Genomic DNA, 14,773 nt, shown 5'->3' on the forward strand with positions numbered 1-14,773 from the left:
CAAATGCCCCTAGGCCGACATTACATCTATTTTCCCTATCATTTTTTATAGAGACCAGGGTTGTTAATCGATAACCGTCGATAATGTATGCGCGTCTGCAATGCAAATTTACCATTGCAGACGTTCTTCTTCTTCTTCCTCTTAACATTTCAAGCTTATTGCTTATCGCATATTAGCTTAGTGTTCTAGATGCACTTCCACAGTTATTAATTGAGAGCTTTTGATGCCTGCACCATTTTCGCATTAGTATAATTATGTGGAAAGTACAATCATATACTCTATGTCCAGGGAAGTCGAGAAATTTTCCATCGAAGCCCGCCACCTCCAGCATGATCTTGCTTTGTAGCTGCGCCTTTACCGACTGAGCTAAGGGAGGTCTCCCATTGCATATGTTAACGCTGACATTATCGACAGTTATCGATTAACAACCCTGATAGAGACTATAATGCTGTATCACATAAGGATCACTTACTTTAAAAGTTTGGAAGCCTCTAGACTAGATGATAACATAGCATCGTACCGTGTATAGGTAGTATAGAAGCAACTTCCATTAACGCATATTTACATTCTCAACCAACAACATAAAAGGGCCTATCAGCTTTAGTAAACAAAACTTTGTAAACTCTTTCCTCGCAAAACGTAGCCTACCCGTGCCCACGCAAACCAGCAGCATCATCATGTAGGGAAAAGTTCCAGCTATCATTTTAAAACTCACAAAAACCACATCGAGACAAACATCTTTTATCTATGTCCGTTTGCGGTTTTCTCACATCATAAGCGAATGCATAAATAGTCTCGTTCCCTAATTTAGCAAACAGTCGATATCTGTTGTTCGCGATGGCATCCAATAATACTAAATTTCACGGGTTACTTCAGCGGCCGTACGAGCCCATGAGATAGATAAGAAAAATAATGCCCCACCCACAGATGGCCATCGATATTCCGATGAATTTTACCGCATCCGACCGAGAACTAGAACAGAGAATGGCTTATTGGCGCGAGGATATCGGGGTCAACTTACACCATTGGCACTGGCACTTGGTGTACCCTGCCGAAGGACCGGACAACGTCGTCCGTAAGGATCGTAGAGGTGAACTTTTCTATTACATGCATCAACAAACGGTAGCGCGGTACAACACGGAGCGATTTTGTAACGGTTTACGCAGAGTACGACCCTTCATTAATCTTCGAGAACCCATTCCGGAAGCGTATTACCCGAAAATTACCCAGAGCTCTATCAACCGTTCTTATCCCGGTCGTGGACGGAACCAACTGTTAACTGTGAGTTGCCGTCAACAGATTAACATAGAAAACTAACATAATATAACCCACAGGATTTGAACCGTGTCGAAGATCAAGTGATCGTATCGATCGCTGACATGGAACTGTGGACTAGCAGAATATTTCAAGCAATCGATGCAGGTTCTGCTACTGCAGTAAGTATCTTGCGATTGATTATGTTGACACACGAGCTGCAACCAAATTTTTCAGACCGATGGCCGAAAAATTCCACTCGATAACAAAGAAGGAATCGATGTTCTAGGAAATATGGTGGAAAATTCAACCCTTTCACCCAATGTCAACTACTACGGAAGACTGCACAACATGCTTGCCTACATACACGATCCAGACAACTCGTTTTTGGAAGGCTTCGGTGTAATTGGAGACAACACAACGGCTATGCGTGACCCCGTCTTCTATCGCTGGCATCAGCATATTGATGATGTCTTCCAACGCCACAAACGTCGCTTCAAGCCATACAGCAAAGATGATGTGCGAAATTACGTTCATTTATTCAAATGCAGTACTATATTGACCATTTTTCATCGCAGCTCTCATATTCGGATATTGAAGTTGATTCCTTCAACGTTCAACACAATCGTGCAGGATCAAAGAGCAACATTTTACTCACGTTCTGGCAGAGATCTCAAGTAGATCTTGGCACAGGACTTGATTTTGGACCAGAAGGAAACGTGTTTGCCACATTTACTCACATTCAGCATGCACCTTTTACGTATAGAATTCAGATAAAGAACGATAGTGAAGCTACCAAACGTGGCACAGTTAGACTTTTCCTGGGTCCTAAGAATGACGAGACTGGAAAAAATATTCCTTTCATTGACCAACGTCGTTGGATGATTGAATTGGATACCTTTACAGTAAATTGTAAGATTCCATTGAAAACTAAAAAAGCGTCCTTAATATAAACTGAATGCAAACATTTCAGTGAACCCAGGGGAAAACAACATTGTGCGTCGATCGGATCAATCAAGTGTCACCATTCCGTATGAGCGTACGTTCCGCAACGTTACCATGTCCACTCAGCCGAACAGCGATCAATTTCGGTTCTGTAACTGCGGCTGGCCTTCGCATATGTTGCTACCGAAGGGAACTCCACAAGGACAGCAGTATGATCTGTTCGTCATGGTGTCAAACTACAATAATGATACGGTGAACCAGGAGTATAACGAGTAAGTACCAAAAAAAAGCATATCTACAAACCTTTTTCAAAATCTCCAAACCTAGGTAATTGCATCTAACAAAAGCGCTTCCACAAATTATGGCATTCGAAATACGAAAACATATGCCATAAGTACGTTAATTTTAATTATAATTAGACTGAGAGGTATCCAAAATATCTTCTGCTATAGTGAACTGAGCATACGTTACAACGGAATTTGAATTTTAAATGGCGATGTCTTTTGGGAGCAACGTCTTAGTGAGTGTATGCTACTCCCTTTGAAAACCTTTCAAATAATGCCACAATAAATTTTATAAACAAAAAGTTCAAAATATTGTCCAAAAGTGGCCATCAGCAATCATAAGTTTTGCAAGATACACATATATTATATTTACCTTCAAATTATCGGTTGACAGTTGAACGATTGGACGACCCGTTTAAAATTTACAAGGGAAATAAAAACACTATTATTTTAAATATAGAAACCAACACAAGTTAAGTTGCACTTGTTTCCATTATCAAGCGTAGCTTCATCATACTTAAGTTGTTAGCATTGTTAACAACCTATCCATCCTGTGAATGTTCTTCTTCTTCTTTATCTATAACGTCCCAACTGGAACCTTACACTTGCTCTCAAACTTAGTGTTCTATCAGCACTTCCACAGTTGTTAATTAAAAGATTTCTAAGCCAGTGCCATTTTTGCATCCGTATTCGTGGCAAGTACATTGATACGCTATTATGTCCAGGGAAGTCGAGGATTTTCCCAAGCCTAATCCTAGACCGGACCGGGTTTCAAACCCAGCCACCTTCAGCATGGCTGAGTTAAGGGAGGCCCTACATTAGAATGTCGTCCACTCATGCAAAAATGAGCTTCTCTGTTACAGTTAACCACTTCAGTACCAAATCAAGTTTTATACCTGAATAATGTCCGAATCCACACTTTATTTATTAAATAACAGCACCTTGTTTTGAAAGTACACGTGTTTCAGTGGTGAAAGTTTCTACTCGATACGTGCAGTATTGAAAAAAAAAGTTGTACTAGACGTAAGACGAGAAAAGAAAATTGATCCTGCACACCAGAGATGCCAGATTATTATTTTTAAAGGTATGCGAAAAATGTCTTTGAATTTCAGAACTGTCTGTAATTGAGCTGCATAAAATTAGCAAAAGTTTTGTGTGTGACGGAGAGGGACGGGAGGGAGGGGTAAGGTGGTCATGAAATAGATGCGAAATTTTAAATGTTTGTAAAACTAATGTTCGAGCAAAACAGACCTGCTTTTAACGAATTGAACCTAAGTGGAGTTGGGAATGCATCCATTTATGCGGTATACGTTAAAAGCTATTAATAAAAAAAAGTTAAATTACGATTCCACGACAAATGAGGTCGCCTCAAAGTTGAGATTAGTTCACTCATATTCTTGAAAACGTAGTTAACTCATAGACTGAGTTAAACTTTCCGAGCTTTTACAGGAATTTGTTTTCTAATATGAGCAACATTTCGATGTACACGAAACACGTTTTCAAGCAGTTTCCATTGGGAATGCACATAAAATTTTTTACATTAACAAAACCCATGAAATCTATCTGAATTTCACATAACATGCATGTCATCACATGAGTTCTATATGATAAATCACTTAAATTTAATTTGACACATAAGGTTCATGTGATCTTGTGGTGCAATTCCCAATAATGATATCACATGAAAGTTATGTAAAATTCTAATGAATATTTTCCATTGGATATGTGGTTTATTCTTTGAGTGTATACTTCTATAGTGCAGGGCTGCAAAGCACCTCAGAGCGTTAGCAAAGTAACTTTGTGTATGCATCTCACAACACTCGACAAAGAGTGTGTGGTTCTCCCATTTACTCCGCACACTCATTTCAATTAATCTGTGAGAAAGCGATCCACACAATGAGCGGTACACTCCGTGCGGCGCAGGGAGCGAATATACAGCCAGCGCTAATGTCTTCTTTGAATTATTTGCAGACTTTGCTTACCACGACTGCATACATAGGAGATGAAGAAGAGCATAACGAAGAAGAATTTTGTCTTTTGCTGGGTTTCCCATTTGCAACCCTACACTGAGTGGTGCTTTTTGTGTCGGAGCCGTCGGAGCGATGGCTACACATTGAGCTTTCGTTATTTCTGGGTGTGTGTCTGTCTTCTCTTCTCCGCTGCTTTGCACTTGCACAGGGTGATAGACAAGCAAACTTTGTGTTTGCTTGATTCTCAATTTGTTTATTTCAGAAAACTAGTACATTGCGCGCATTGAGTGATCAGATGACAGCCTTGCTATAAAGAGTAAATTTTTTGTCGATTTTTCTCATATTCGAAAAGATTTATGAGGCTCGGAAAATTTTACTACGTTTTCTAGAGTTTGAGTAATTTAATTCGTAATTTGAGTCGATCTTATATGCCATGTAGTGAGGAAATCCGTTAGTTACTTAGTACTGGTCCTTTTGCACGCCAGCAGCGGGGGAACGAGCACATCTTAGTGAGAGATTCAACTTTTAACCACCTAATATGAAAAAAATCGACAATCAAAAGAGCAATCTATAAGCTTATTAATACGCTGTTTGAAAAACGATTCAGATAGGAAGGAATATCGAAATAAAGATTATCGAGAAATCGAGAGTACTGTACAACTAAGCCAAGTACGATGAATTAGCGCTAAAAATTAACACTGTTGTAACGATTTTGCAAATACAGTTTTATATATATTTATAGATATATCAAACATATTCATTACATTTTGCAAAATAATTACACACCTGGGGGAGAAAAACTTGGCTAAATATAACACAATTTGCTGATACCAACCTTTATGCCTTTCTCGTACACCAAGGTGTACCGAAAGGCAACACACTACGAAAAAGTCGTAAAAATTTCGGTTCCCTGAGACCGACATGTGTAAGCGGCCCTTTTCACATAAAAATCAGTTAAAAGAAACTAGAAAATCAATTCAATCAAACATTCTCTTCGTCGAGTTCCTTATGTTTCGTTTTGAGAACACTTAATTTTACATGAAATGTTTGTTTACGTTCCATGATTTAAGTCCAATATGGATTACGTCTCGTATAAAGTAGTTATTTCTAAGTGTGTATGATATCACTTGAAAAACATAATTTCGTTCCAAGACCCGGAGAGAAGAATGTCTTATACCAATAGACTCATCTCAACGGGATCGGAAAATGTTTCTGTATGTGTGTATATACAGTCAGGAATCCTTATTGCCGGATTCCTTATTGCCGGTATCTCTTATTGCCGGATCCTTATTGCCGGGCTATCCGCGAATAAGGATACCCACAGCTTATGGGATTTTCACTAATGGGGGCTGTAGTGGATTATCTCATTTGTTTCAATACATAAAGCTATACTGTCTTCGACAAAGTTGCTGTACTGGGTTAGCCCAACAAGCCTGTGCCCTTGAATTCAGGTTAAATTGGGAACTACGCCGCTAGAGGCGCTTCACTTTTATGTTACTTATGACGGGCGCTATAATATATGCATCATATTTCCAACATAGAATATTTCGTGATCCTGACCATATAGAAAGTTACTGTCTTCAGCAAAGTTGTCCAGGTGATCAAGTCCTTTCGGATGGTGGCCATATTAGTTCAGAACTCTCTCACTACGCAGCGCTAGTGTGCATGTGCAATTCTTATATAAACTGTATCTCGAAAGCCTGGCCATATAGAAGGTTACTGTTTTCAGCAAAGTTGTGCAGGTGATCAAGTCCTTTCGGATGATGGTCATATAAGTTCAAAACACGCTCACTACGCGGCGCTAGTGAGCAAGTAAATTTCCTGTATAAGCTGTATCTCGAGAACCTGGCCATATAGAAGGTTACTGTCTTGAGCAAAGTTGTTCAGATGACTAAGTCCTTTTGGATGATCATCATATTATTTCAGAACTCTCACACTACGCGGCGCTAGTGTACGCATGAACTTCCTTAATATGTTATGTCTCCAAAGCTTGTCCATATAAGATGTTGCTGTGCAATGTGAGAACAGGAACCGGAAAAGGGATGACGTGTAGAGGCCGGAAATTTATCAGTTTAAGAAAAACTGTCAAATACACTACAATGTGGGAATTTCCGAAAATGGACGACGTGTAGAGGCCAGATATAGATTCCAGACGCTATTTTGGAATCCAATATGTTTTCCATGGTCACCATAGCCGATCGAACTCCAGACGAAACTAGATCCGCACTACCGTTGGTGACAACGCTCTGATGAGACAACGAAACCTTACCCCCAAGCTCCTCCCCTGATCCTATCCTTCGACAATGTACCTCTCTTACCTCGAGTAAGCCACGAGTATTCGGCCCAACTCCTACTAGACATAGAATTAAGTGAATGTTGTTACAAACAAAGAACAATGAACTATCGACTCCGTAAAGCTAACGTGATTGAGCCTTCCAAATTAACGAACTAGTTAGAAAAACATGTTTTCCATATATAAGGCTTACCAAGAATATTGCGTATAATTTATTGTGTATAGCGTATCACTGAGCAAGATCGCAACATAACGTGGAAAATTCCTCAAAACAATAAAACGCTTTTAATTGTTTTGTTTTTTTTTTTTCTATCGTAAACTACAGATTTATTCCTGGACCCCTCTACAGTGGTTGATATTTTCATCCACCACCTGGTGCGGCAGAAATCGAGTCAAAACTAAATCAACTCTCCGAGGTCGAAAGTTTCTGCACATTGGACAGCAATGTTGAACGGAGTGCAAAAATGCAAGATTTGCTAAGGGAAGTCGAGACCCATCTCACGGTGTGGAAGAACGAGAGTGACTAGAATGCATAAAACATGACAGCGCTGGTTGGTTCTTTGTTATCGAAAGAGAAAATAAAATATGGAATAAATCTGTAGCTTACGATAGAAAAAAAAAAACAAAACAAATCAAAGCATTTTATTGTTTTGAGGAATTTTCCACGTTACGTTGCGATCTTGCTCAATGATACGCTATACACAATAAATTATACGCAATATGCTTGGTAAGCCTTATTTATGGAAAACATGTTGCCGCCATATTGGATTCCAAAATAGCGTCTGGAATGTATATCTGACCTTTACACGTCGTCCCTTTTCGGAAATTCCTACATTGTAGGATATTTGACAGTTTTTCTTAAAACCGATGGCCGCCATCTTGGTTTTTAAAATGGCGTCTGGCATCGGTTTCCGGCCTCTACACGTCCAGAAATACCCATATTGTAGGGTATTTGACAGTTTTTATTGAACCAATGGCCGTTATCTTGAATTTCAAAATGGCATTTGGCATCGATATTGTAGTTCTTTTTCAATTTTTTTTGACCCGATGGCTGCCATCTTGGATTACAAAATGGCACCTGACATCGATTTCCGGCCTCTACACGTCGTTCCCTTTCCGGAAATACCCATTTGTAGGGTATTTGACCCGATGGTCGCCATCTTGGATTCCAAAATGGCGTCTGGCATCGATTTCCGGCCTCTAAACGTCGTTCCCTTTCCGGAAATACCCGTATTATAGGGTATTTGACAGTTTTTCTTGACCCGATGGCCACCATCTTGGATTCCAAAATGACGTCTGGCAACGATTTCCGGCCTCTACACGTCATACCCTTTCCAAAAATATTCATATTGTACGGTATTTGACAGTTTTTCTTGAACCGATCGCCGCCATCTTGGATTCCAAAATGGCATCTGACATTGATTTCCGGCCTCTACACGTCATCCCTTTTCCGGTTCCTGTTCTCACATTGCACAGCAACATCTTATATGGACAAGCTTTGGAGTCATACCATATTAAGAAAGTTCATGTGCACACTAGCGCCGCGTAGTGTGAGGGTTCTGAAATAATATGACGATCATCCGAAAGGACTTAGTGACCTGAACAACTTTTCTCAAGACAGTAACCTTCTATATGGCCAGGTTCTCGAGATACAGCTTATACAGGAAATTCACTTGCACACTAGCGCCGCGTAGTGAGCGTGTTCTGAACTAATATAAACATCATCCGAAAGGACTTGCTCACCTGCACAACTTTACTCAAAACAGCAACTTTCTATATGGCCAGGCTCTCGAGATACAGTTTATATAAGAATTGCACATGCACACTAGCGCTGCGTAGTGAGAGAGTTCTGAACTAATATGGCCACCATCCGAAAGGACTTGATCACGTGCACAACTTTGCTGAAAACAGTAACCTTCTATATGGTCAGGATCACGAAATATTCTATGTTGGAAATATGATGCATATATTATAGCGCCCGTCATAAGTAACATCAAAGTGAAGCGCCTCTAGCGGCGTAGTTCCCAATTTAACCTGAATTCAAGGGCACAGGCTTGTTGGGCTAACCCAGTACAGCAACTTTGTCGAAGACAGTATAGCTTTATGTATTGAAACAAATGAGATAATCCACTACAGCCCCCATTAGTGAAAATCCCATAAGCTGTGGGTATCCTTATTCGCGGTTCCTTATTCACGCCCCCGTTACCCCGGCAATAAGGATTCCTGACTGTATGTATGTATGCATGCATGTATGTATGTACATAAGTTCGAATGAGCGAAACTCACTCACTTTTCGCAGAGATTGCTGGACCAATTTGAGTGGAACAAGTTCCAGAGGATGTGTTTCAGATACCCATGAATCGCTATTGATTTTTTTTCCCGATCGGAATTATGATTCCGAAGATATGAACTTCTTCTTTCCTTTATTTAACGTCGGTCTCTGTTCCGCAATCTAGTGCCAATCACCGACGGACATCGATTGCCATCAATTGACGACAATCGAATGTGCAGGAAGGCAGCTTCCACACCTGCGTAGGATATCGCACCCATTCAACATACATGGGCCGGGACCAACGGCTTTACTTCCCTTCCGAAGGAAGACGTGACCAGAGATTTTTATGCCTCAGAAAAATCCCACCGACCTCGGCTGGGATTGAACCCAGACCCATTGGGGTGTTAGAACCGGCACCGAAGATATGAACAAAAATGTGAATTCCAGATTCCTCTGGGGAATTCGCAAAAGATTAATATATCAAAAACTCATCATGTAACACCTCAAATTACATTATAATTTTACTATAAGATCAATGGTGGACATATTTAGACCCAATGATCACAATGGCCTCTTTCAGATGTACCGGGTACCCCCGGGATGAGGACAGATTCTGACATGCGTCGAAATGCATCGTGCTATACCTCAAATCACATGGCATTCAACATAATGATTAGTGCAAGTATTTATATTGATTTTCCTTAAAACCTTATTGAAATTTATTTATCGAAGAGAAAAAGTGCGTATTCATGATCAAAAAAGATAAATTTTGAAATGTAAACGAAATTTCTCACTCACTTTTCTCAACTATAGCTGAACCGATTTGAGTGGAACCACTTTTATTTTGTTTGTTTGGTTTTCCGATACAACGCTAATGAATTTTATTCCGATCGCACATTGGGTTTCGGAGATATGGAAATTTTGAAATAATTCAGTAAAACTCACTCACTTTTCTCGACGATGGCTGAACCGATTTGAATGAAACCACTTCCATTTTGTTTAAGGTGATTCGCTGTGACATCCTTATTCTCGGAACCACTTCGAAACATTCAGTGCACAAATATCAGCTTCAACGACACGTGCAACATGCAAATTGATACTCCACGTTTGCTGCACTGCACGGGAAAAAATCCGATCTCCGAAATGAGAAAAATGATTCATGATTCCATGAACACAGCGTGTTTTCATGTTATGAAAATACACCATGAACATTATTCATGATATCATGAGCAACTTTTCCGTAACGCACAAACATTCCCAAAATCATGAATCAAAAAAAAATAATAAAATTAAACAACAGACTGGAGTCGAACCAAGAACCTTGAGATCATTAAACCCATACTTTGACCACTTGACTATCAGTAATTGCATAAGATGGAAGACAAAAGGCTTATAAGAGATACCTATGCAGTGTGGTTTATGAACACGGTTTGCCAAGTACGTGTAACGCTTGTAGCGGTCTTGATTCCACTGCATTATGAAATCATGAATTTCCATGACAAAATCATGAACCATTGTTACGATTTCATGGGATGCCAAGTTTTTTCATTTCATGATTTTTTATTCATGAAAATGGAATCGGATTTGTTTCCGAGTGAAGTAGCAATTTCAGGTGAAATTGAGCACTCATTTCCGAGATTTATGTAATTGAAAATTTGAAGTGGAAGTGAATGTATAGCCTACGTAGCGGCCATTTGCGGACTCTACAAGAAATCACCTTAAACCGTTCTCCCATAGAATTCTATCCAGATCCCACAATCCCTTTTAGTTTATTAAAATTTCCCTTAAATTTAAAAACATTTCCCTTGATTTCAATAGTCTGTAAATATCTGTGAAAAAACTAAAAAGTCTGTAAATGTCTGTAACGAAAAAAAATGTCTGTGAAAAAAAAATAAAAGTCTGTTAATTCACAGACATGTCTGTAAATCTGGCATCTCTGCTGCACACCCACGTCGAAAACCCGACGTGGTCAATTCGAAATACCGAGAAAAAGTTGAAAATTGCCGTTTATACCGTGGGAGATGTTCTCAAGCGGTTCGGTGATCGCAATAGTGTGCCCCGGAAGATTCAAAGCAAGCGTCGTGCTGGAACTTTGGATCGGCAGCTGAACTGGAAGGTGTTGTGGTTGATCAAGAGAAACCCAGGAATCTCGGATCGAGCGGGTATTCGAAAGAAAGTCCGCGAGTTCATCCGAACGCCGTCGGAGTAATTTTGCATTTTTTTTTTTTTATAAAAATGCAATAAAAATCTTCATTTTGTCTAAATTACACTTTTCTTACGTCAAATCAATCCCGAGAAACCTGGTTTTAGGCTTTTAAGTGGACCAGACTTTATCCAACAGGCTTCATAAATTATCCGAAAAAGTGATTGAAAAACTAAAGTTTATGGAGTGCAAAATTAATTTGGATACATCTTTATCAATCGTGATACATGTCGTTTGAATTTAAACAAAATAGACCCCAGCAACAATCATGTGCTGAAAATTTAAAACAAGATGTGCAACCGTCAGTCATGAACATCACGGAATCACATGACATGACATTGAGGAAATACAATCGATTACGTCATTAACAACAGCATCATCTCAGTATATAGTGAGGAGCAACATTTTTCCAGGACGCATAATATTGAGCTAGTCAACAAGGGCCTAGCCGGTATCAACGTTTCGCCAATATCGACACAAAAGTTCCAGAATGTTAACTATCCCCGGAGGAAGTATATGGACATTTCCAACGGCATTAGGAAACAAATCTTCGGTTTTCAAGCGGAAGAAGATGACCTGAAGCAATTGAAGTCGAAAGCTGCGGAACACAACGAGATGATCGAATAACTGAAAGAGAGATTTGCTGATCCAGGATCTTCCAGTGACGGCCAATTAAGGATTCTGACGAGTTTGCCAAAATGTTGGTCAACGCAAAGGGTAATGGATGAGTTTGATACAAATAAATACATTGTATCACAAGCTCAATGCTTAGCAAGCGACAAACGAGTATTGGCTACCCCCCAACGAAAAGCTAAGGACACGGTTTGGATCCGGAAATGCAAAACGAGGTATTGCAGTTCTTTGAGAGCGACCAGATTGCATGGCAATGGACCATGTGACGCAATTGGTGGCACATTGGAACGAATGGCAACCCGAGCAAAGTCGGTTAACAAAATGAAAGCAAATCGATATTAAAGTTTGCAGTTCCTATCATAATGAAAACTCATTTTGATAACTATTGCCGCAACAGAAGTCTGATTTCATATTGTGCTTTGATTATGCAGTCAAGACATTTTAAACCAAAGAAACTTAACTTGAAGTCTTGCTGTTAATTTTTTTGTTAAAATTTGATTTCAGTTCATCTGTCGTTAAACTAACGATTATTGTTTATTTGTTTTGTTTAACACATTTTAGGTCATTCGTGATTAAACTGGGGTGAGATTTGAGATCAAGTCTTTCAGCGTGAAAAGCATGGATGCTAACCATTTACGCCAGGCCCGTATTCAGTTAAACATTATGAATGCAAAATCAATAATCACATTGATTTCATTGAAAGCTGGATTAGTTTTCCGTTTGATTCAGCAGTGTAAAATGTTGCTCTCATTTTTGCTGTGTTAACCGTTAAGTCAACCAAAATGAGATCAAATGGAAATGGAAAAATATTCAAAATAAGTTACATCATAACAGCAAATTCTGATTTCAATTTGATCTCTAACTTTGCTCGGGAAGGAACGCATCCCGAGCAAAGTAAAATAACAACCTGATATCATCTTGAAAACAAGTCTTGTTATTCAAGATATCATTTTGTTTTCAGTTGTTATCACATTACTAATCTAGTTATCAACCTCGACTTGTTTTGTTATCAGTTGTTATCATGAAAGAATACGAAATGGTCCAAGGTAAGTTCAAAACTTCTAATATTAACCGCATTATTCTTACCACACTGACAATCATATTTCAACACACTGATAATCATATTTCAGTTTTCAATGTAAGGCTTCAATACCAAGTTGATAAATTAATTTGAAATTTGTTGCAAAAATTGCATGGATCACAGAATTTATTATCAAAATGTTTTCAATGATACCTAAATCAGTAATTTTTGTGATATCCAAGGAGTATTCTTGTGTTATATTTTTTATTATGTTGGCTGTTTATTCAACCACAATGATAACACATTCCGTTATAAAATCTTGATAACCGGGTATCAGAAATTGTTATCATTTTGGTATAATCCTTTGCTCGGGAAGTGTAGCTGTAGAACATGAACAGGCAATCACAAGTGCAGTAGAGTAAAGTGAATGGGCTAACCAGAAAAGCAATGATTATTTAACAAAAATGTTATTTTGTTCTGTGTAACAAGAGGAATACGAACAGGGAGCTGCAGATTGGAGAAGCATTTTTGAACAGGCCAAAACCGATTCCAGGTAGGTACTCTCACTCTTTTGTTCCAATTTCCGAAAATAAAACATCAGCGAAACTGTTTTCGAATGACATTCATTCATAACATATAAAAAATACCGATCAAAAGCTCATTAAATTAAAAAAATCAATTAAAAGGTTTACGTACACATTATTATCATTCTAGACGATCGAAAGTAATAAATGTTAGATGCAAATAAAAACGCATGTAATGTCGGCCTAAATGCCCCTAATTTGGGCCCATACATATTCAGCAATCGACAACAATTTTTAATAGGTAAAATTGATAAATAACAGATTTTTAACGATGGGCCCAATCTTAGATCCATTTGTCAATATTAGAGCCATTTCCCTTATTTCATTTATTTTATCTTATAACTTTAAAACCGATTTTCCACTTGTCCATTGGTGAAAGGGTAAGTTGAAGGTAAGCATATGTAAATCTTGCAAAACTTTTCATTGTTGATGGAGAATCACGAATAACTTGCGAAATCTAATCTTGCGATTATGGTGAAACTAAATTTGATATATCTCGAAAACGGTTACATTTAGGCAGTTAGTCGATATGAGCACAGCACTATCTACATTCCTTTATTTATAGTCGGTAAGTAAATCTAGTACCAATCACCGACGGACATCAATTGCCATCCATTGACGGCAATCCAATGTGCAGGAAGGCAGCTTCCAACCTAAAAGTGTTAAAGCGGCTATAATAACGAAATAATTGATTTATTCAATCTCTTGAATATCCTATTATCCCGAGTATTATTATGATTATTCAATTCCAAAATGCGAAGTATGTACAATCAACGTATCACCTCCCATGCGAGAACTTATTTAAGGCGCAACATTTCCAGACACATACAAATGCTCTTTCTCTGATGGTACTGAAGTATGGTGAACCCAGGACCGGGACAACTTGGGTCAATATATCAAAATATTTTTTGATATTTATCCTTACATAAAACGAACATATTCATAGAGCAAACATTGTTCAGTTCAAAATATTATATCTTTTACATGTATTAATTTTTAAAAATAATTTAATTCTTCAGAAAATATTATGAAATATTTAAAGATGTTTGGAGATATACCTAAGTTGTCTTGCCTCTTGGGCAAACCGTACTTAATGGTTTGTAAAGCATTGTGAAATACTTTCTTTTCAATTCTTCAGTTTCAAATTATTCAAAGCTTGTTGGTACACGATGCTTTATAAAATGTTTCAAGTTGGGTTTTCAATGACGCTTTATAAATATTTAGAAATTATTACTTTAAATAACTTTCAATTGTGAGAGTGTTAGAACAAATTCAAATGTGATTTGTGTGTTTAACTCAACTCAACTGACAACC

General features: G+C 38.4%; 1 protein-coding gene across 1 annotated transcript; it reads left to right on the top strand.

Annotated features, from left to right (window-relative positions):
* The first annotated feature begins 912 nt into the window (after positions 1-912).
* LOC135698173 (phenoloxidase 8-like) lies at positions 913-2,475 on the top strand. The gene is made up of 5 exons (XM_065218065.1): positions 913-1,281; positions 1,335-1,436; positions 1,492-1,773; positions 1,833-2,166; positions 2,228-2,475. Exons 1-5 carry the CDS (start codon positions 913-915, stop codon positions 2,473-2,475), a joined length of 1,335 nt encoding a protein of 444 aa, XP_065074137.1.
* Positions 2,476-14,773: the final 12,298 nt, after the last annotated feature.

Source organism: Ochlerotatus camptorhynchus, unplaced genomic scaffold (assembly GCF_037179485.1).
Source record: "Ochlerotatus camptorhynchus isolate MF236.1 unplaced genomic scaffold, CSIRO-AGI_Acam_v1.1 ptg000083l, whole genome shotgun sequence".
NCBI classification, from domain to species: Eukaryota; Metazoa; Arthropoda; class Insecta; order Diptera; family Culicidae; genus Ochlerotatus; species Ochlerotatus camptorhynchus.